This window comes from Sorex fumeus, unplaced genomic scaffold, assembly GCF_029834395.1.
Source record: "Sorex fumeus unplaced genomic scaffold, SorFum_2.1 ptg000109l, whole genome shotgun sequence".
In the NCBI taxonomy this organism is placed as follows: Eukaryota; Metazoa; Chordata; class Mammalia; order Eulipotyphla; family Soricidae; genus Sorex; species Sorex fumeus.
In genome coordinates, this window is record NW_026606166.1 from 31,659 (window position 1) to 54,285 (window position 22,627).

Consider the following 22,627-nt stretch of genomic DNA (forward strand, 5'->3'; position numbering starts at 1 on the left):
TGCACAGAGCACAGAGGCGGAAGCAGCCCCCGAGCGTCGCCGTGTATCGCCCCCAAGCAGGTGTCCCCGTCCCCCGCGCCCTCAGGCCTCTCCCTGCCCTGGGCTCCGTGTCCCCCGGCGCCCCTCAACCCCACGCTCGTCCGCTCTCAGCCAGGCCGACAGCCGCGCGCGGACAGGGTCCCGGCGCCCGCCGAGCCGCCCCTCCCGCCCCGCGCGGCCGCCCGCACTTCCGGTTCCGGCGCGGCCCGGAAGTGGGCGGACAGCGGCGGCGGCGGCGGCGGCGGCGCGCGGAGGAGGTGGAGGAGGCGCCCAGCGGCCGCTTCCCGCCCCGGAGCCCGAGCCGGTGCGGAGCGGAGCGGTGCGGCGGACGGGCGCCGAGCCCCCGCCATGGCCCGGAACACGCTGTCCTCGCGCTTCCGTCGGGTGGACATCGACGAGTTCGACGAGAATAAATTCGTGGACGAGCAGGAGGAGGCGGCGGCGGCGGCGGGGGAGCCAGGCCCGGACCCCGGCGAGGTGGACGGGCTCCTGCGGCAATATCCTTCTCGGACACGGCGGCCCGGCCTTCGCCGGCTCGCACCCCTGGCCCCCGACCCCGGCCCCTCGGAGCCACTGCCCCGGGGGGCTGTCCCCTCCCGCCCGTGGCCCGCCTCCCCGCACCCCTTCCCGCGGCCCCGGCCCCCCACGAGGGCAGCCCCCGGCCGTCCCGCTACCCCCCCCCCCCGGGCTGAGCCCCTGGGCCGCCCCGCTTCGCTCCGCGGGGAAACGGGGTCACCCCGAGCTCGCTCGGCCGGGGCGGGGGCGGGGGCCGGGGCGAGCCGCCTCTGAGTAATGCAGCGGCCGGGCCGGCTCCGGGGCACGGTCCTGCCGGGGCGAGCGCCGTCACCCCCTAGTCACCCTGCAGCCTCGGGCTTCCTGGGAACCCCACCCCCACCCCATCCACCTCCCTGGCCGGGTTTGAGCGCGTCCAACAAGTTGGGTCTGGCTCTCGCGACCCCCCTCCCGCTGTCCCCCCCCGCCCCCCCCACGCCCATAGACTCTTGTGCAGGCAAACCCCTAGAGCTAAGGGAATGCAGAGCGTCCCGTGAAAGGGCCATGTGGGGCCTGGCCGCCGCCGGTGACAGCGCGGGTGGCCACAGAAGACCAGCCTTTCGAGAAGCAGGATTAAAAATAGAGGCGACTGTCACAAATAGAGGTGACTGTCACAGCCTGCTGGGCCCTCTGCAGTTGCCTTTGCACAGGAAACCGACCTCACAGGAAGGCGTTTTCCCTACCGACACGGTGCGGCAGGAAGCGCGCGCCCCTCCCCCTCGCCGGCGGGCTATAAATCAGGTTTTGGGGGTTGAGTCAGCCCCGCCCGGGAGGAGACCGGTGCCGTCTTCTGGGTGGACCCCACCTGGGGTCAGGAGACGGACTTGGGTGGGGCATGGGCGCTGCTCCCTGGGTGGGGAGTGAGACCTGGGTTGCCTACTGGGGTCTGCCTCCTGGCTGCGTCCCCCACTCTGGGCCCCTTGGGGAAGGTGGGTTCTGCCCACCTGGTTGTGGCCTTTGGGTTGGGTACTTGGCGGGGGAGGCGCGGTGTGAAGGTCATTTCCTACTAGGCTCCTTGAGACTAGGCTTACCCGCAGGGCTGCTGGGGTTGCTCCTCGAAGGTGCCAGAAACTGGTTGTCATGGAGAGCCCAGGCACCTCTTGGGATTGGGGAAAGGGAGGTTAGCAGGTGAGAGCCCCAGAGGGAAGAGCGGGGCGTTCAGTGACTCCCCGCCATTGCAGCGCCTGGATTTGATTATTGCCCCAGCTTAGGCTCCAACAGGCCTGTCGGGTCCTGGGGCAGAGTGGAGGGAAGAAGGGGTTGTCAGCTGTTTGGTTGGAGGCAGGAAAGGGGACCTGTCCCAGTGCTGTGAAATGAGTCAGGTGGTAGGGAATGGCACAGTGAAGGAGAGAAAGCGCTAGTTCACACCCTCTGAACCTCGGCCCTTCTCTGGTGGAGGAAGCAGCTGCATCTGCGGACAGTCCCCTGGAAGGCTCCTGCCCGCCACTGTCACCAGGTTGGCTTTGGTTCAGGCCCTGGCTTAGTAACCTTGAGCAGGTCATTCCCATCTCAGCCTCGGGTTCGTTGTCTTTCAGTCTTTTTAGTCCTGTGGGTTGAATCCGGGGGTTCATACATACAAGTCATGCACTTGACTGTAAAGCAAGTGCATCTTTGGTTCCCTCATTTCATTGGCTTTGTAAAGAATAACTCATCACCAGAGTAGGTAGCAGAAATGAGATGTGGAAACTTGTGGCTCGGTGGCTGAGCCGTTTCTCTGTTCAAAGTATTTGTTCTCTGCCCTCACTGAGGCGGTTGGTGGGAGCCAGGAGCAGTGGTTTGGGGTCTTTTTGCATTCTCTCCTCCCCTGAGGAAATCTGCCATTGTTTGGATGTTTTATTGTCAACTTCTGGGTGCTGCTGAACTCCGTGGAGAAGCCGGGAGTGCTATGTCCGTAAAGCATCTGGTCTGAAGTGTCCATAGTGCTGTGGCCAAAAAACCCTGATCTGGGGGAGCCCCAAGGCTGGGGGGTCGCTGGCTACACAGTTGGTCTGCCCTATGAAAGGCGCAGCAGCCAGCCTGCCACACTGTCTGATGCGGGGCCCCCTGTTAGCGTCTGTGCTGTAGGGGAACCTTCCTGCTAATGCATGCCCGCGTGAAGGTCTGGGAGGATGGAGATGGCTCTGAGCAGGGACTTGGCGCCCAGAGACTAGTTACTGGGCGCTCTTCCTGTCCAGAAAGCTGGCCCTGAGTGGAGAGTGTGCCAGCCTTTTCCTCGACACTTTGGGCTCTGCCGCTTGCTGTGGGATATCAAATTATCCAGAGCTGTGAGATAGACATTGCTGGTGGCTGACGCCCGCCTGGGACAAGGCCGAAGCTAGAGGGTGTGGGCTGCTTCTCTGATGGCGCAGGTGGGGCCGGGGCTGGTACTGTGGGCTCCGCTGTGGGAACAGGAGACACCTGATTGGCAGGAGCCCTTCCTTGTTCTATTTTTGAAGCCTTTTGGCTGAAGCCAGTGTTTGAGATGGGGAAATGAAAGTCAGATGATGTAACAGTTTAAAATAGGTGTCACCTTTGGGGACCTAACCCAGATTGTAACTATTTAGAATGTGGTGTCAGAATGACAGCAAAGTCCAGGGTATGTGTGTAGAGGGAGGAGGGCTCGGATCAGCTCAGGGAGTTCTTTTAGATGACTAACCCCCCCTCCGGAAGCAGTGGGGGGCTCACTGGCGTGGGTAGGATTTGTTGCCTGACAGCATTGTTTCTTTAGCAGTCGAACTGAGAGAACATGGGCGGCAAGTTAGACGGCCTCTTTGCCCTTGTCCCCTGGAGAGGCTGAGGATACCACCTGACCTGGTGGCTCAGTGGGGCAGGGGATGCCCGGCAGTGGTGGGCAGCGCTGGTCTGGTTCTGCTGCCAGCTGCCTGTGGTAGGTTTGCTCTTGCCTTTCAGGGAAAGAAGGGGTGACAGGAAGATGAACTTGCAAGCTTGGCAGAGGTGCCCTCCCCTCTCTGTACCTCAGGAAAACACTAGGCTGCCATTTGAACAGCCTTGCCCACCTAGAAGCTGCTGGTGGGCAGTGGGTGGAAGTGGGCAAGGTTCTGACTGCTTCTGAGCACGCGCAGACTGGAGCCAAGTCATCCTTAACTGGTGGTGATGCACAGGGGACATGCTTCGGGCATTCCACGCGGCTCTGCGGAACTCTCCCATCAACACCAAGAATCAAGCTGTGAAGGTAAAGGGGTCTTGTGGCCACCACTGACAGTGTTGGGGCCAGGCTCGGGCTGTCTGTCTCCTCACTGAGCACAAGCTCCCTGGGACGCTGGACCGCAGCTGCTGCTTCTCTCCACCAGTGACTAGCTGCCAGGGAAGGGAATTGGCACTGGGCAGTGCCACAGCCATTGAAGCTGTCAGTGTTGATAGCAAAAGCTCCCTAAGGAACCCACTGCTCCTCCCCAAGGCCGCCGGGTGAGAAGTCTGCCAAGCCTGCGATTGATTCTCAGATCTAGAAATGAGCTGGCCTTGGGGGACTTCCCGAGGTTCTGCTTTCTTAGGCTACTGAATAGATTTGCTCTACACAAGGATTATCAGTGCTACCAGATAATTTGCCCTCAAGGTCTGCTGAGGGCCGAGTATGTGCTTTGCATGTGGGGGTCTGGGTTTGATTCCCAGCACTGCATGGTCCCCCAGCACTTCCACTGTATCCTTCAAAATCTGGGAGGAGAGATGTGTCCAGCTGTACTTAACTGCTTCCGGGCAGGAGTCTCTGTGAAGCTGGAGTTTGTTTCTGTTTTTTAACATCTCTTGATGGAATCACAGACTGCCCCCAAATGTGGACAAGAAGGCACCCCCCCCCCCCCCACCACCCCATTCTGGGTGTGAATACAGAGGGAGGCTGTAGCCCAAACCAGCCTCGTTTTGATTTTTTTTTGAGGGTGTTGGGAGGGAGTCGTGCTACCCGGGTACTCAGGCTCTGCTCTTGGTGCCGCTCAGGGATCACTCCTGGCGGTGCTTTGGGGAATGAGATGTGTCGGAGATCAAACTGGGGTAGGCCGCATGCAAGGCAAGTGCTCTACCTGCTGGACTAGACTCACTCCAACCTTCCAATCTCTTTTTGTAAATCAAAAAGCCCCCCCAGTTGTGCTTTACACAGGGGCTGCCTGGTAGTATCCGGAAACTGCTGCTGAACTGGGAAGGTGGCTCGAAGGGCCAAGTGCAGGCTTTGCATACCCGGGGCTCAGGCTTCACTGCACTGCAGGTTCCTGGTGCACTACCAGGTGTCACCCCCACCTTTCCCCCAAAAAAACTATTGCTGCCTCTCCCCTTTCCCAGTAAACCACATCTTTCACTGTAGAATAATTTGAGTAATAAGGGACACTTTCAGTTTTAAATCAGTAAGAATTTTGACCCATTTTTCTAATTAAAATGGTTTTTAAATTGAACAGTGTTCTCGAATGATCAGTGTTCTGACCCTTTGGCTTGATGTGTTGGGGAGACAAAGTTCCTGAGGTGTTCAGGGGCTTCAGGCAGCCTGGGTCACCCAGACCAGGTGGTTCATTGCTAGGGCCTGAGGACGTGGGGCTGTGAGGACTACAGGGTGCGGGGGACGAGCAGGTCATCCCTGCAGTGCTTTGGGGGAAGAGGGGGTAGTGCTGGGGGACCACGTGGTTTGGGGCTTTGACCTCCACCTCACTGCTGTGGTGTTTGTACCCACCCCAGGGGTGCAGGTGTGCCTGGCCTGACGGCTTTCTTTTCTCTGTAGGAGCGAGCCCAGGGCGTGGTGCTGAAGGTGCTTACAAATTTTAAGAGCAGTGAAATTGAGCAGGCTGTGCAGTCGCTGGACAGAAATGGCATTGACCTGTTAATGAAGTACATTTATAAAGGGTTTGAGAAGCCCACAGAAAATAGCAGTGCAGTGTTACTCCAGTGGCACGAAAAGGTACGTGGACATAACCACTGCACACTGGCTCAGCCCAACCTAGGGGTCAAATCCACAGGCCAGACTCGCCTGGAAGGAAACAGTGGGTGGCTTGGGAGACTTTAGAGGGGACATGGGGCCGGTGGTGTGTAAGGTAGGTCAACAGGCTATTACTTTTTCACACTACTTTGAATTGGTTATGGGTGTCTTAGCAATACAAGGGGGCAGAGACAGAACTCTTTAAACTCTTTAAACAGGTCACTTAAAAGGCTCTCCACTCACTGGAAGCAGGAAAAGCCATGTCCATTCTTTATCTCAATCGGCCCATAAGTAAGGCCAAGCTTGCAGCCTGTATGCCAGTGTCCTGTAGCTGGCACTGCCTTCAAGGAGACTAAGTGGCCTTTTGGAAAGGCTTCTGCACTTGACGGGCCTGGTTGCCTGAGGGGACAGCCACTGGGCAGCCTTAGTCTGACTGGTGGGTTTGTGCTCTGCCTGCCCACTCAGAACATGGACTCCAGCAGTGCTCCGGGGAACAGAGGCAAGCAAGCCCTCTGCATGGTGGGCCAGCAGCCAGGCCCAGTGGCCCCTTAAAGGCACCCTAAGAAGTTAGATCTAATAGACCAGGGCCTGTAGGCTGGAAACTGAGTCTTTTGGAGGGAAAAACTAGGGCCCTTTGTGTGCTTGGTGATAAGTGGTTCTGACAGCCCTGGCTCTTGGACAGGACACTGTCCTGGAACAGGGCCGTCTCCTAAGTGGTGTTGGGTGGCCCATTTTCAGGGGGCCTGTGATACGGCAGGACCTTGGTCAGCGAGTACATGTCCCGGGCCAGCCGGCCAGGTCTCATTTGTTTCTTTTCCTGCCCCACAGGCATTAGCAGTAGGAGGACTAGGATCCATTATAAGAGTTCTTACTGCGAGAAAGACTGTTTAAACAACAAAAAGACTCATGTTACCTGGAGAATTTTGGATGCGCAGGCTGGTGAAGAAGGAACTGACAACCAACCGTCTTCCTAGTAACTTCTAACTGATCTGTTTCAGGACATGCATCTGAAGTGTATTTTATTTTCAAGGTGGAGGGAGAAATCGTCTGTTTCCTAATCCTTTACAGGACCTGATAGTCTATGCCTATGTCCGCAAGTCCTGCAAAACTGACATTGTGACTCTACTGGAGTGACAGCCAGCACCAGTCGGGGCACCTGCGTGCACTGCCTATTGAAAGGGGACTGAGATGAGCAGGGCAGGCGCAAAGCCAAGGGCTGTGGGGAAAGGGAAGCTTGCTTTTTGGGAGTGGAGAAACTTGAGGGTTTTTTAACAGTGCCCTGGCCTCCCAGAGTAGGCGGGCTCTCATGGGTTCATTGTAAAGTGCCTGCTGCATCAATAAAGCTCTTGGCTTATTAGTTCATGTGTGCATCATGTCGTGTCATGTCTGTATATAAGGTGGACAGTGAATGGGATGACGACGCCAGTGGGAAGTTGGGAGAGGGTGGACACGTCCCCCTTTAGCCACCTCCAGAAGCTAATGTCAGTGACACTGTCCTGCCCCAGTAGGAGCTCAGGCCTGGGTTGCAGTGTTAACAGTTGCTTCAGAGAAACGTTTCACTTTTGATTCTGTGGAATTTTGGAGTTAAAGTGCCAAACACTGACTTCGTTTTTCCAATTTTCCCGTTTGTGTGACTGTACTTGGAGTGGAGTAGACCTTGGCCTGCTCCTCATCTGACACTGGGTATAATGATGTGGGCACTCTTACTTGAGACGTGGACAAGTTTTCATTTTTGGTTTTGGGCCACACCCGGCAGTGCTCAGGGCTTACTCCTGGCTGTGCTCAGGGATCATTCCTGGTGGTGGTCAGGGGACCTTACATGGTTCCAGGGATAAAACCTGGGTTGGCTGTGTGCAAGGCCAGCACCTTACCTGCTGCACTCTTTGCCCCTCCCCTCCCCCACCCCCCAAGGCTAATGGGGCCTCCCTCCCACGTGTTTGAGTCTCAGCATCACCCAAATATGCACCTTTAGATGCCACAACCAATGAGCCCCTTGACACTATCAAAAGGGCCAAAAGCCCATCTGTTGCTAGCAATTGGTTTATACATATAAAAACGCAAGGTTTTATTCTCGGAACCAATACTAAGCAGAGCATAGTTTCTTGTTTCAGCACATGGAGCTGCATGCAGTTTGACAAGTCCATCGGGTGATGCCTTCTGAAAGACGTATCCTTTAAGTTAGCTTTTAGTTATGAAATATGTAATGGGCCGGAGAGAGCTCAATGGGCTGGGTGCTTGCTTTAAATGCAGGAGGTCCAGGTTTAATCCCTGGCACAGCATGGTTGTCTGAGCACTGCTGATGTGATCCAAAACCAACAAAAAGACAATTCTAAATTTAACATGTGAAATAAATATACACCAAGCTATCAAGTAAAACCCACTGTAGTTACATCTGGATTGAAGAGCTTTAATCAAAAAGTTATTGCACCACAAATGAAGTTTCTACAGCAGGTTTAGATAGTACAATTGCTATGTACAACAGGGTGGGAGTTCAAGGTCTGACGCCATGGCAAGTTATATATACTGTCACAGAACAATTTGTACAAGTAAAAGTGCATTCAATCACTTTGTATATTTATTTCACGCTTCCTCTTAAAGCTGAAGGAATTTCACCATGCGGGAAGAAAGCCTAATCAGCATGGCTCCTCCCTAAGCAAGTACAATCTTAGTGGGGGCCCCTAAACAGCACGGAGAACTGCCAGGGACGTGGGAGTGTATGAAACCAGCTCAGTGGCTGGAGGAGCCAGAGGCGGTGGCTGGCGCTCCCACAGCTGTGCTGTGCTGCTGCGGCTCTGCCAGCTCCTGAATTCTGAAGCTCGTGGGGGTCTGTCCTGGAAGGCGGAAGTCCTAGTTTATAAATAAAGTCACCTTTCTGTCCAAAGAACAGAACAGAACACCTGGTTCATGACCCCATGAGGGAAATGGGAATGGAAACTAGTATTCTGAACCTGGACTATGCTGCAGGGAGGAACCACGGGAAGAGGTAGGTCACTGAAAGAAAGATCTGAGCCCTAAGCACATTGAGAATTGTCACTTATATCATGGGAAAACTGACAAATTTAGTTCCAATTACTAATTCAGTTTTTCTTAACCGTGAAAATTGTATCAAATATAAACCAGTAAATGGTTTCTCTCTAGGTTTGATACTGTGACTTATCCAGGGCAAACATGTTCCTTTATCTTAAAAATAATGGATACATATTATGTCTCCATAATCCCACTTTCTACAGCCATATATAAATGTAGTGTAATCTGAAGTGCTGAGGCAGGGGGGTCCAGATCAAGGGAGACTGCCTCTAATGTGGCCAAGGCTGCGGGGAAGAACAGTAGTCTGTCCTGAATAGCAGAGAGTGTGATTAGCATTTGCTCTGGGTTACAGCACAGAATTAAGAGCAAAGCAAATGAAATCCCACAGAGTTTCAGCAAAATTACAAGGGGCACAGCCATTCCCATCTCAGAAATAATTTCCATTTCCTCTTGATGCTCTGATTTTCCTTTAAGAACACCATTTAGTTTTATAATACAGAAGACGTTTATAATAGTGAAGAGCTTCAGCTATAAAAAATAGTTTAAAATGGTTTACCAGCAACCTATCCAAGACAAGTACATTCAGTGAAAAGGCAATTGAGTGTATTTGGTACTATTACGATTTTTACACATCTGCTACTTTCCTTCCATAAAATGGGCTTCTGTCACGGAGTTGCATATTTGTTAATCCACACTGGCCCCAGAGAACCTTCACCATAGACACACTGAAGGTTCTCGGTGGTTGGGGAGATAAGGTGAAATAGTATTTTCTTGACAGGAAGGGTTAAGAAGCCTCTTTTACCTCATCGAAAGCCAAACATGCTCCCTGGTAGGGGATCAGAAAAGCTGCCTGTGCTGAGCGGGTTCTCTGTGGCAGCAGCAGGTCTGGCTGCTGGGTTTGGTTCCCAAGGCTGCTGTGCTGTGTTGTGTCATGCCCAGCGTCGCACTACCTGGCAGCTGTGCCTCCTGACAGCCGCTGATGGCTTCTGCTTTAAATGCCAACATGAGAAGTCAGTAGGCTTGGGTGCGAGGGCCCCCTCCAGCCAGCGCTGGCATCTTAACAGCATAGTGGAAATGGGCGGTGTGGCAGGACCCCGCTGGGTGATTAGAATGACACAGGATCCGCTACCTCCTGAGGTTTCTACCAGCCTGCAGGGAAGTGGGCCTCAAGTCTTGTAAACAATGTTTAGACGCTTGTACAAAATACTGCAGTTACAGTGATTAAAAACCCACCCTGCCTATTGTGTCAGTGTTCTTTTCACAGAAAAAGTGTCCGTCCGTGGAGCCCCTGCCTGGGCTTGCTTCCCCTAGGACCACGGGATCCGAGGGCTGGAGATGGAGGGCCGAACGCTGCCCTTGGGAGCTGGCTTGGACCCGAACCATGACATCTGGGTTTGAAAGAGAAAAGACCTTGAGTGAGGAAATTGGGAGTCAGGGGCAGATAGCATAAAGGGTCCCCTAATGCCAGCCTTCCTGGAGATGAGTGGGCAGCTGACACCAAGGCTGGACCTGCCAGGCTGCAGGCAGAGTTGGGAAGGGAAGCAGGAGAGAAAACAGTGGACAGGAATAAGTGGAACTGGAGGCCATTTTACTAAAGTTTTTCTTGTTATGCAAGTAGTTCCGGAGTACTTTTGTTTTTACTTTTCACAGTGCTGGGACTGAACCCAGGGCCTCACACACGCAAAGCATATAATACCTAGTCATCGAATGTTTTACTTGGCTTCTTGAGCACACCCAGCTGTGCTCAGGGCTTACTCCTGGCAGTGCTCAGGGGACCTGATGTTGTGATAAGAGGAATCAAACCAGGGCTACTATGTGCAAGGCAAGCACCTTAACCTCTCTATCACCTCTCTGGTCCCAGAATAATTTCATATTTAAAAACTTTTTTTTTTTTAAAGTCCTGGTCAAGCTGAGGCTCCTGACAAGTGGGATTGGTGAAAAGTGCTCTGAAAAGCATGGTCAGTTCAGTACAGACCTGGGCACAGAGCAGCCCTCAGACAATTCTGCCACAGGTCAGTGGCGAGACAAAAGCTGCACAGGGCATGCTCCCGGAGCGCTGTGGGCGCTGTGCTCCAGCACAGCAGGGCCTACCTTATACTCCAGGGTCTCCTTGAGCATGCTCTCTTCCTCCTGTGAAAAGTTCAGCAACACCGACACGGCTTTTATAAGCTGGAATGCCTGCAACACAGAGGTCAGGCTGCCGTGGGCCTGGGGCAGAGTCTCAGAGGCAGCCTCTGAGTCCGCCTGTGATTCGAGCAAGGCCCTGTGTAGGCAGGAGGGGCCTGCAGAGGCCTCCAGCGACCACCAGTCTTTTATTCCTTACCACCTCTGGCTGGGCCAGCAGCAGGAGCAGGACGCAAGTGCTGGTGACTGGGCCCTGCGCCCTGGGCCCTGGCACACCCCCCAGCTCACTCCAAGGCCCCACCAACTGCCACCACTCAATCAGTGAGGCCAGCAAGAGAAGGGAGCTTGCTCAGGTCAAGTCAGAACATGGGGGTGGAAGACACAGACTTGAGAGAAGGTCCAACAGGCTCAGTTCCTCCAGCCAGGTTCCCCCAACAACCCCTAAGCGCCTTACCTCAGATTCGCGACAGGACATGAACTTTAAAACCACGTGCTTCAGGTACTCGAAGTTGATCTCCCGGGAGTCAGTCAGGTCAGCATTATTGGTCATGACAGGAGCCAGGCTTGGCATCTCGGGTCCGGGCTTCTCCCGGACTTCAAAGAGCTCGTTGTCAGGTCGAATTTTCTGAAAAACCAACATAAAGAAGCTGCATCAATGCTTCAAGGCAGGTCAGGGGTCCCATGAGAGTCTCAGCTGCCTCCCACATGGGCAGGCCCGTACTCCCTCAATCCCCTGCCATAGGAAGCACCAACACCGGGAAATCTTGGCTCTTCCCCGAGTCTATGCTGAGGTGCTAGTACCCCAGCATGTGGCCTAGAGCTCCGCCACCTTCCTGAACCTTGGACAATGGACAGGCCGGGGGCAAGAGAGCACAGGCCCAAGGTTGGGGCCTCTTCATCAGAGCTTGCTCACTCTGCAAAGTCATCTGCAACCGGGGAACCCTGCATTCACCTGACCCGGAGGCACTCACCAGCTCCTTCTGCAGTGTCTTTCGGAGTTCCAGCATCCTCTGTTGCATCTGCTTTATGGTCTGAGACAAAACCCCCACCCCCCGAAAAGAAGACCATTTGTTAAAGGCACATTTAACCACCTTTAAGTTGCAAGGGAGACAAAATGGTTCCCCCGCCACACACACCTGTGAGGGTACCTGCTTCATCCCAAGGTCACCCTGTGCCTGCTGCCCTAATCTGGCCCGACATGGATGGCACTTACTTGCTTTCCTGCCCATAAACCCCTGGACCTAGCTGAGCATGGGGACCTGCACTGGCCAGGCTCAGCTTTGTGCTGGGTGTCCTGTCCCACTGGGATTACCATCGAGGAGCTCCCACCCGCCACCATGTCTACACTGCCAGCCCACTCTGGCTGGTCCTAGCTGGGGAGGAAGATTCGGCCCCTAAGACTCACCATGATGGACTCCAGCTATTCCCTTGGCAGTAAGCTCAGTTAGCGCCTTGGACCTTGGGTGGCATGGGTCTTGGGGTCTTGGGCAGGGATCTCTTTCAAATTAGGGATTTCTCAACCCTAGTCCCTAAAGCAACAGAAACTCAGGGGCTCCCCCAGGCCTTACTGAGTGGCGAAGGTTCACTTCTGTTTTCAGCTTTTGGGCCACACCCGATGGTTCTCAGGGTTTACTCCTCACTCCATGCTCAGGAATCATACCTGATGGTGCTGGGGGATCATATGGGGTGCTGGGAATGAAATATGGGTCCGCTGCATGCAGGGCAAGCACCCTAACCACTGTACTATTGCTTGGCCGCTGAGGTTAAACCCAGCTCAACGAGTCCTCAAGCACTTCTGGTCTCTGAAGTCCAGAAGTACTGGGCTGAACAAGGGCCACATGGTTTGGATTTGTATCCTCAAGCCCAGAGGCTGTACACTCCCCCTGAAAGCACATCTGCTACTTTATCTTGTCTCATTTGATTTTCTAGGTTTTAGGCTCATTAATGAACTCCACAAAGCATACTGAGTCCTCACTATGCCAAGTATCCCTGTCCCAAGGGGCTGGAGAAGAGAGGGAGACAAATAACTGGCCTCAGAGGGCAAGTGGTGTCCCACATACAGAGTATCAGAGGCCTTGACAAGAGGCTTCACTGGCCACATGACACTAAAGAAAGTGAGGGTGATGGGGGGAGGGCCTCAGCTGGGGTCTTCAGTGCAAAAGTCCAGTGGTAGGAGTGGGGCGCTGAAACACACTGAGGGCAGACATGTGTGTGTGGGTGCGCAGGACCTGGGCAAGTGAGAAGGACAAGCCAGAGCAGTGGTGGGGACACAGCTGAGGTGACAGCCAGCCAGAACCATGAGGACCCCAGCTGCCCCCAGGAGTGCTCCAGGGATGAGGTAGGGGTACGGGACTGGCCTTGCTGGGTTTGATTCCTGGCATCCCATTTCGTCCCCTGAACACCTCCGGGAGTGATCCTTGAGTGCAGAGCCAGGAGTAAGCCCTGAACCCTGTTGGGTGTGGCGCCAAACAAACAACAACCCCCCAGAAGAAGTGCTCCAGGGAAGAGCAGGTACTGCAGGATGCGGAGTGCTAGGATATTGCTGTGAGAGGAACAGAGGAGCAGACAAGGACACTGGGACAAGAGCGGATGAGACAAGCCAGGGCATGGGGCTTGGGGATGTCTGGTTTCTGGGTCACACCTGGTGGTGCTTAGGAGTTACTTTTGGTCCTGTGTACAGGGGTGGTTCCCAGCATTGTTTGAGGGACCTTGGAATGCTAGGGATCACAATCAGTCTCTCTCTCTATCTCCCTCTCCCAACCTTCTCTGTCTTATTTTTGGGTCAAGCTTACTCCTGGCTCTGTGCTCAGGAATCACTCCTGATCTTACAGAACGCAGGGGACTGAACCCAGGTTGGCTGCGTGCGAAGCAAGCACCCTCCCTGCTGTACTAATGCTCCAAACCACCCCCCTCTTTGCTTTTCCCTCCTTCTATTCCTCTCTTTCTTCTCCCCTCCCTTCTCTTTCTAGTTTTTTGGCCACACCCAGCTGTGCTCAGGGCTTACTCTTGACTCTGTGCTCAGCCATCACTCCTACAGGCTCAGGGGACCACATGTGGTTCCGGGGATCCAGATTGACCCCGTGCAAAGCAAGTGCCCCACCGTCTGCACTGTTAGTCCAGTCCCTCTTGGATTTTTTAATAGAGGCCACACCCTCTGGTGCTAGAGGTGGTGAGGGCATGTGGTGACAGGATCAAACTCGGCCTGGAATATGCTGAGATGAGTTCTGCCTGGACCTAGCTGGATGGGTGCAGTTTCTGATGCCCTCTAGACACTGGTGCAGAGCTGAAAGTGCAGAGTTCAAGGGTGGAGACTTAGAGTGGGACTGTGCAGGGACAGGAGGGCAGTCTTGGATGCCAGCAGGCTCTCCTGTAGGACTTTCCTGCCTATTGTTTCTATTTCAGTCAGATTATGTGGAGGGAGGGAATCGAGGGAAGGGAGAATACTTTCCCTTCCCCTCCTTAAATGACTGAAGTACCCATGAGCACGTGTGCACACACAAATACACATACACACCACACAATGACACAGACAGACACAGACACACACACAGACACAGACACACACACAGACACACACACAGACACACACACACACACACACACACCCACACACACACACAACGTGGGGCCTGGGGTTGCTTTCCAGCCTGCAGCCTTCACAGGGCTCAAATACTGACGCCAAGGCAGCAGTCTGTGTGTGGTGATGTCCAAGTGTGAGCCACAGGGAAGAGCACTGGCGGCAGTGTTCCAGACCCAGGAGCTAAGTCAAGGCTCTGTGCATCCGGAGCAGAGTCCACGTGGAAGCCAGGCCCTCGGGCAGCACCTGCATGGGCCAGCCAACTGCCCTGCCCTCTGTCAGAGCCTAAGGGGGGTGGGGATGTTGGGGGTGGCTGCAGAGAGCAGGGGAGGGAGCCAGACGCACAACTCTGCGGCTCCGGCCCCGCACCTGGCATCCTGGCGTTCCCTCAAGGAGTGCGGCAGTAGCACAACACAGGCAGGTACAGAAGCCCAGGAAAACCCTGGTTGCTGTAGGGTCAGGGTGCTACTCTGTGAGGGAGAGACAGAGGGTGTGGGCGGGGAAAAGTGAAAAGTGGAGGGAAGGAGGCCACACCTTGTTTTTTTCCAGGAGTTGTTGCTCCAAGTCCCGCTTCTCCTGCTGCAGCTGCCCGAGGTCCGTGATGCCCAGCTCACCGTTGGGTATTTCTGCTGCTGATGGGAGCTGGTCTACTGGATCCTGCAGGGCCTCCGAGGTACCCTACAGGGAGGGGTGGCAAGATGGGCACTGAAACAGCACTGGTGACACGTGCTGCCACAGCTCCTGGGCTCTGTGAGCCTCATGACCACCCAGTCCATTGAGCGTCCCCACTTTTAGGAAAGCAAAAGCCCCTGGGCATTGGCCCGTCCCAGAGCTAGAGATCCCCTCACTGGGCGTCTGCACCCCCTTCCTGCCCTCAGTGCTTCCAGAGTCCCTGAAGGCTGTACCTGAGGTGCCACCCCCTGCTCCTGAGCCTGCAGCCCCAGCAGGTCATCCTGGACCTCCTCTGCCCGCAAACTCTGAAGCGCCTCCAGTTCCCCCTGCAGCCGGTGCATCTGCAGCAGGACCGCTTCGTGACCTGGGCCAAGAGGGACATGCATGTGAGCTTGAGCTGTGGGGGCTGTTTGGCAGCATGTGCACCGCTCCCCCCCGCCCCCCGCACCAGCCCCTCACCTTGCTGCAGCTGCTGGAGCTCCTGCTCCTTCCGGAGCACTGCTTCTGTCTTCTCATACAGACTCTGCTCCTTCTCGCTGATGACAGTGGTCAGGTGAGCCACCTTGGCAAGAGAGACCAAAGCAAGAGGCAGTTGGCAGCAGTAGCTCTCTGCCCAAGGACTTGGCCCTTTCCTCTGACCCATAATCCCTGTGAACTCAAGCACTCAGTGGGCACCTGGTAGTTCCTGTGAACAGCCCCCCAAACCACACCTTGGCAGGGTGTGGTGTCAGCCTGCCCACCATAGCCTGTGCCCCACAGGGTGCGCATCTGAGGCAGTACCATCCCACTCCCAGAACCCAGGGTCTGTTGAGAGGCCGTCTGAGGTTCAGACTCAGTGAGATGGATCAAAGCCGAGAGCCCATCACCGGAGTGTCTGGGCCTGACACCATGTCCTCAAAGGCAGGACTGGTCCAGCTCTGAGAACTGCAGCCCCCGTGTTATTTGACTGTGACCCTGATCCAGGGTCTGTGACTGTGACTCGCTGACTCTCACACTGAATCCGGCACTGTGAGGGTCGGGGCTGCTTTATCCCCCTTCCAGTGCTCGCTAGGGTCTCAGAGCCCTGTGTGGGCCCACCTGCTGCTGGAGCTCTTCCCGCTGCTTCTGCACCTCGTCCAGGGCTTGGGCCACGGCCAGGCTCACCCGTTCCTTCTGGCTCCATTCTTCCTACACCCAGAAAACAAGGAGGAGATGGAGCCCCGCAATTCAGTTCCCTGTGGGGACATACTGCAGGAGTAGAGGGAACAGTGTCCTACAGGGCAGGCAGCATCCCCTGCAGCGGCCTCTGTGACGAGAACCAGTGACTACATTGGCTGTTCAGGAAAGAGATGAGACCCAGGGGAACGCCCAGCATCCGGGAGCCATGTCAGGGCTGAGGAATTCCGGGAAGATTTTCACACATTGTCAAGACGGAATCTTTGCTGCATGAGCGAGGGGTGGAGCCAGGAATAAGCCCTGAGTAGCACCAGGTGTGGCCCCCAAATCAAAGCCGGGAAAAAAAAGAGAGAGAGATCAAGAACCAGTCATGAGAAGAGAGACAAGCAAAGGTAGGAAGCAGCACTCAGAACCCCCCCTCCCCCCCACTGGGAAGAGCATCCCCAGCCCCCAGACCTGGGGCTGATCTGCAGGTGAGCCACTGTAAGTCAAGGGCAATTTGCTTTAGTATAACGGAACTGGATTTCTGCAAAAACCAACTAGTGTGGAAAAGCTGACTTAGATAGTCCTGCAGCACCCAAGAGTGTGCCAATGCCACAGAACCATGCTGGACCTGGCATTCTGCCTGACAGACACAGCTCAGTTTTGCTGCTGAAGCCATCAGGCCACCAAGCTGGTATGCAGAGGGGCTCATGAAATACTTTTTTTTTCTTTTTTGGTCACACCCAGAGATGCTCAGGGGTTACTCCTGGCTTTGTGCTCAGGAATTAATCCTAATGGTGCTCGGGGGATCATTTAGGATGCTGGGGATTGAACCCGGGTCAGCCGCGTGCAGGGCAAATGCCCTACCTGCTATCACGGTATATTGCTCCGGCCCCAAGGAAATACTTATTTTGAAAAAACATGAATACCACTAATTCTAAATGTCTCTACCTAAAAAATACACGTTTCCAAACATGTGCTGCCGAGACTGTTGGGGATGGAGGGAGAAAGGAAAAGTCCATGGTCCCAGCCAAAGGGCTAATGCAGCCCTCCAGGAAGAGATGCAACCAGCACTGCATAGGAGATTTGCAGAGATGGTACCAGGGACCCCAAAACTCTACCTTACCAGCGTGTGCAAACACCTTTTCACCAGCCTCAGACTATATGCTGATGCAGACAGCCAAGGCCTGGGCATAGGAGAAATCTCAATCAACAGACCAGGGGCCAGAGAACAGCAGGTACTCTGTACAGCACTTGCCTTGCACACGACTGACCTGGGTTTGAACCCAGCACCCCAGCTGGTTCCCTGAGGCCCACCAGGAATAACCCCTGAGCATCACTGGGTGGGGCTCAAAAAAACCAACCAAACAAAAAAGCCCAGGTGGAATTATTTAGTATATTTGTTCGCCATCGTGGCATTAATACAGAACCCCAAAATACTGAGAAAATTCCCTCTAGGCTTGGAAATGAACTGCACCTTAGGCGCAGCTGCAGCATCTTGGCCACACCCAGCTTCATACTTGACGAGGAGCCTGCAAGTGCTCTACAGTGCTCTCTGCCCATGTGAGACAAGAAGGGGACGGGAGGGAGAATGAAGACTGGCACTCCTGATATCAGACTCTGCCAGCAACAGGGGCTCTGCTGGCAGCAACATCATCCTGAAGAAACAGCTGCACCCACTGTGCAGTTGAACCTACTCACTGCCCCACCCCCCTGACAATGACTGTGCTGAGAGTCAAATCTGCGGGGCTTCCTCCCCTTAATTTCTACATTTAGAAACTCCCACTTCCTCCGTGGTCCCTTAGCTCCTGCTTGCTGCAGCTGCTCCCTCTCAACGCTTCTCATGCTGTCTGCCCTGGCCACGAAATAGGCACAGGAACCTAAGGCTCTTTCCCAGGCCTGAACCCCGAGTGACCCTGGGGGTGCATCCATGTTGCTGCTTCTGTGCTCGCACCTGCCATCATCTCTTCTCCTCCCTGTGTTTCCCTCCTTACATCTGGAACTTACATCTAGGAATTTATGTTTCCATCTAAAATTTTCCTTTACCCCCAAGATATTCTTGACTGCTTTCTTCAATTGAAATCTAGTGGGGCCGACTGCTGTTGCTTTATTGATTTTCTTTATTCTACTACTCTAGGATTTCTGGGCAACGATTTACTTTCCTGTTCCAGTCTGTAAGGACAGGGACTTCTATATCTTAAGTCAGTGGCTTTTAACTGTTTGGGAAATTTCAACCTTTTCTCTCCTCAATAATTTCTCTTTCTTTACTCTAGGCCTCCCACTGACACAATGTAACATCTTATAGGATCCTCTTTGTCTTTAGTTTGAATTTCTGCATTCAATTCTACTTTCTTCTATGTCACCAATTCTTGTTTTAATGAATTATGCTCACTGCTTTTAAGAACAGTCTTAATGAAGTATAACTGATGAGCTAGCTGCATCATTCTAAAGTGATGTGACGGGGCTCCAGAGCGACAGTATAATGTGCTCAGGCAACACTCCTGACAGGACTCAGGAGACCATATGTGGTGCAGGGATCAAACCTGGGCCAACAAGCACCCTACCTGCTGTGTTATAACTCTGGCTCCATCTTATTTATTTATTTATTTTGGCTTTTGGGGTCACACCCAGCAATGCTCAGAGGTTACTCCTGGCTCTGCACTCAGGAATTATTCCTGGGAATGCTCAGGGGACCATATGGGATGCTGAGGATCGAACCCAGATCGGCTGCATGCAAGGCGAATGCCCTACCCACTGTACTATCACTCCTGTCCCTCTGGTTCCATCTTTAAGCACTTCTGAGATCTGCATTAGCAATTTCAAAATTATATTTGGGATTCTACTTCCTGACCCATGTCTTTTATCTCTTTTAAACATGATAAACATAGTATTTTGTGAATCTTTTTTCTGTCCATGTTGTTTTGTAATTTACCTGATCATTGATTTTGTGCTTGAATTAAATGTTTAGAGGTCCTGGATGGTTTCTTCAGGGAATTTTCGTTTTCTGTTTTTTTTTTCCCCCTTTGAGCCTGGACACCAATCATTTCCAATCAACTTAGTTCAACATTAACTAAGTGAATTTTTGGCCACTCTATCTTCAAGCTAGTACAGTAAAACAGGGCAGGGAAGGGTGTGGCAGGGCGGGGCAGGTCACGGGTCACTTCTGGTGCACACTATGGTCTCGGTCTCCTGTGTAGTCCTTGGAAGCTCCAAATCAACGCTCTTAAGGCTGTCCCAGGCAATTTTTTTTTTTGGTGGGGGGGCATATGCAGCTGTGCTCAGGGGTTGGTTATTCCCCAGTGATATGCCCTAAGAATCACTAGAGCAGTGGCCAGAAGCACGGAGTCATGTAAATCAAACAGGAGATGAGTGCCATTCCCTCCTCTCACTCCTTCTGTCTGATCCACGGCAGTGCTACAGCCCCAGCTCGAAAACTGACCCTAGGCCCTCTTCCCACAGCCCAGTGTCAGAAGTGGACAGGCCTGCTTGCCTGCCTCCAGCTTCTGTCCTGGCCTCCTAACAGCATGCCCATAGAGCCAACTACTCAGGCAAGGAGGAGGCTTATGGGCTGAGTCAACTAAGCCTATTCCTGCCCCAGGCCTTCTGTTTGCTATTTCCTCTCTTCTCATCCTCAGTTGGATCCAGACTCTAAATGTTACCAAAGCTCTTCCCACCAAATAAATTTTCACAGGCTTCTCTCCCTACTCCATTCCTCATCCTGCTTAACTTTCTGCATCTCATTTACCACTTAACACTAGCTTCACAAAGGAAAAACTGCATCTGTTTTTTGTTCACCCTCACAGCATCTTCAGAGGTGCCCTGTACTTACAGAAACTCCAAGGACTATTCAAGTAAACATGAAGAAATGATCTGGGCCTAGAAGATGTCTCAAAGGGCTAGAACACACACTTTGCATGCAGGAAGCCCAGGTTTGATCCCTAGCAACACACATGGTTCCCTGAGCACCCCTGGGAGCTGCCCCCAAACCCTGCCAGAGCTGGGGATGTGGCCTGAATGTCAAAACACATGCATGCAAGAACTTGGATTAGATCTGTAGCCACTGGGCGTGGCTGCCACCCAAGTAAGAAATCCTGACCCCAAAGTACATATTTCCCACAGGGCTTCCAAGGACGTGGCAGGCCAGTCCGGAAAGCTCACTCTGCACAAGCCCTGGACTTTCCCATGGCACGTCAGTCCCCCAAAGAGCCTGGTTTAAGGCTCAGGGGAGCCCAGGGCCTAGGGAAAGTGGCAGTCTCTTTCCTCTTCATCGATTATATACAGGGAATGAAGGGGCAGCATGGACTGAGCACCAGGCTCTTGGAATGGGGATGGGGGGACCAGCAGGACATAGTCCGAGTAAAGGTCCCCTCTGAGCTTTGCTCTGCAGCTCTCTCTGGAGACACCAGCATGGGGAAAGCACAGGTTTCAGGCACTGGGGACAACGATATGGAGGAAAGGCTGGGCCTCAGAGGGAACATGAAAAATCAGACCAAGCACCAACTCCAGCGATGGAACATGGACAATGACTTATGTTCAGAGACCCCAAAACATTTTAATGATCAAATGAGCAAAAGTCTCCCTATTGTTCTGGACCACTGAAAGGCTACAATGACAATTTCTAGCCAGTGCCCAGAAGCATCGAACACACGCTAGGCTCACTCCTTTCCCACTATAGCAGAGAACTGCCACTTGGCCACGGGCAACGTGCAAGTGAAAGACATGGATGCTTGAGAACGGGCCCAATGAAATACATACCTTTAGCTTCTTCAGTTCAAGTTGGTGCTGGTGAAAAGAAAGTTCACATTCATTTTTACTTTCTCTAAGGGCTGCATTTTCTTGCTCCAGTTCTCTCTGCAAATTGAGAAAACAATACAGATAAAGGAAAGTCTTAGGATGGGGGTACAATTCAAGAGGCATAGCACGTTCCTGGCATGTGTGAGGCTCTGAATTCAATCCTCAGTACCACACAGTCCCAACCCACAACCTGTTGGTCCCTGAGCCCCAAATATTTAGGCCTGCACAGCCTCACTATGGTGTGGAAGTGGTCCTGTCCCCACCTCAGCAACACTGGGTGTGATCCCCAAAAGAAATTAATTTGGGAAGGGAGAGACACTGGGGGTTGGAGAGCGAGGACGGCATGGCCTTGCATGCAGCTGACCCCAGATTGGTCCCCCACAACATATGGTCCTTGAGCACTGCTCCCTAAGCACAGAGCTGGGAGTAGCCCCAAAGCACTGCCAGATAGAGACTCAGCCCTCCCATCAAGTAACTGAAAAATAAAGCTACAAGGCCAGAAAGAGTACAGGGCTTAAGGCGCTTGCTTTACACACAGTAGACCTAGTTTAAATCGTGTAGCACTGCATATGATTCCTAGAGCACTTTCAGGTGTGATCTCTGAGCACAAAGCCAAGAGTAGCCCTTGGGCAATGTTGGGGTATTGCAAAAAGTCCCAAAATTTTGAACAAAAAGAAAAAATTAAGCAAAGGGTTAGAGAGCATGCTTTACAAGTGGGAGCCCCAGCTTTGAGATGCAGTATCATAAACACCACCTGAATACTCAGTTCCCCTACTACCAGGCATGATCCCCGAGTACTGAGAATGAAAGAGTCCCCAAGCACTACAAGATGTGGCTCTATGAGGCTGAGGTGCCATCCCTGGTGCAATCATCCATGCAGACCATGATCCTGATGGCTGTGCTGAGCCCAGTAGCACAGGGCCACCGGCTGCACTGCAAGTCCCGTGATGGAAAAAGGATGTGCTAGTACTGTGCCAAGAAATACCAACCTCAGTGAGCACTGTTACGAGCGCCAGAACTAGAGAAGCAAAACCCCTGGTAAATAGCATGATCTGATATGTGAACTTGGCAGAGGTATGTCTGTGACTCCCCCTCTCTGGTGATGACAACAGAGGGGAAGGGAAAGAGGCAGAAACTCATGACAAAGGAATTTGGAAAATAGGTCACAGGACTGGAGACCCAGGGTTCAGAATTTGACCCCCAGCATTGCGTGGTCTGAATTATTATCACGTAGAGAGCCCTGTTGGCCCCCAGGAGGCACCAGTGAGACCCAGCATTCCTGGGTCCAAGCAGTGTTTCCCAGTCAAGCTGAAGCCCTGCACTCACTGGGCCTGCACAGCTGGGATCAGTAGTGCCAGGAGTAGACCGAACCTCCTGAGCACTGCTTGGGAACCCTGCCCAAAACATTAACTGATCCCCAGCACCTCAAAAAAAATTTTTGAGGGCCAGGGTGATAGAGCAAAGGGGTGGAGTGAGTGCCCTCAAATTAACACCCTGAGCATTGCCAGGTGGTTTTGGAGGTCTCCACACAGCTGGGCCTGAGCACAGCTGGGCCTGAGCACCCCTGGGCCGCAAAGCATCTCTGGGGAGGTCACTATATATAAAAAAAAGGGAGAATGAAAGGAAGGAAGGAACAAAGAAAGAAAGAGTGAGCCAAGTCTTTACCACATTTGGTCACAGGAACCTATGTCTTTGATTCTCCCCAACTGGCCGAGCAGGTGGGCATGAGAACGGGACTGGACAGGAAGGACAGGTACTGGACAAAGGTCTCAAAATACAGAAGCACTTTATTCCAGAGGCCAGGAAGCAGC

The 22,627-nt window shown here is 53.4% G+C and overlaps 2 protein-coding genes across 2 annotated transcripts in view; one reads left to right on the forward strand and one right to left on the reverse strand.

The window, feature by feature from the left end:
• Positions 1–250: 250 nt before the first annotated feature.
• Positions 251–6,847, forward strand: LOC130042719 (actin-related protein 2/3 complex subunit 5-like protein). Its single transcript, XM_056134887.1, has 4 exons — positions 251–536; positions 3,691–3,763; positions 5,291–5,467; positions 6,314–6,847. The coding sequence occupies exons 1-4, from the start codon at positions 388–390 to the stop codon at positions 6,374–6,376; spliced, it is 462 nt and encodes a 153-aa protein (XP_055990862.1). The 5' UTR covers positions 251–387; the 3' UTR covers positions 6,377–6,847.
• A 1,031-nt stretch (positions 6,848–7,878) lies between these two features.
• Positions 7,879–22,627, reverse strand: part of LOC130042727 (golgin subfamily A member 1-like) — a 48,500-nt gene continuing 33,751 nt past the window's right edge. The window contains exons 15-23 of the mRNA XM_056134908.1: positions 20,778–20,873; positions 15,963–16,052; positions 15,345–15,447; positions 15,119–15,249; positions 14,748–14,891; positions 11,608–11,667; positions 11,091–11,261; positions 10,604–10,690; positions 7,879–9,900 (exon numbers count right to left, since the gene is read on the reverse strand). Coding sequence (XP_055990883.1) covers positions 9,820–9,900; positions 10,604–10,690; positions 11,091–11,261; positions 11,608–11,667; positions 14,748–14,891; positions 15,119–15,249; positions 15,345–15,447; positions 15,963–16,052; positions 20,778–20,873 — 963 coding nt within the window. The 3' untranslated portion in view covers positions 7,879–9,819. The remainder of the gene's footprint in view (positions 9,901–10,603; positions 10,691–11,090; positions 11,262–11,607; positions 11,668–14,747; positions 14,892–15,118; positions 15,250–15,344; positions 15,448–15,962; positions 16,053–20,777; positions 20,874–22,627) is intronic.

Excerpts from the sequence above, each read along its gene's own strand:
- LOC130042719 (XM_056134887.1), top strand. The coding sequence starts at position 388 with ATGGCCCGGAACACGCTGTCCTCGCGCTTCCGTCGGGTGGACATCGAC. Across the intron at positions 3,764-5,290 it reads CCAAGAATCAAGCTGTGAAG|GAGCGAGCCCAGGGCGTGGT; the intron begins GTAAAGGGGTCT and ends TTTTCTCTGTAG. Across the intron at positions 5,468-6,313 it reads TACTCCAGTGGCACGAAAAG|GCATTAGCAGTAGGAGGACT; the intron begins GTACGTGGACAT and ends CCTGCCCCACAG.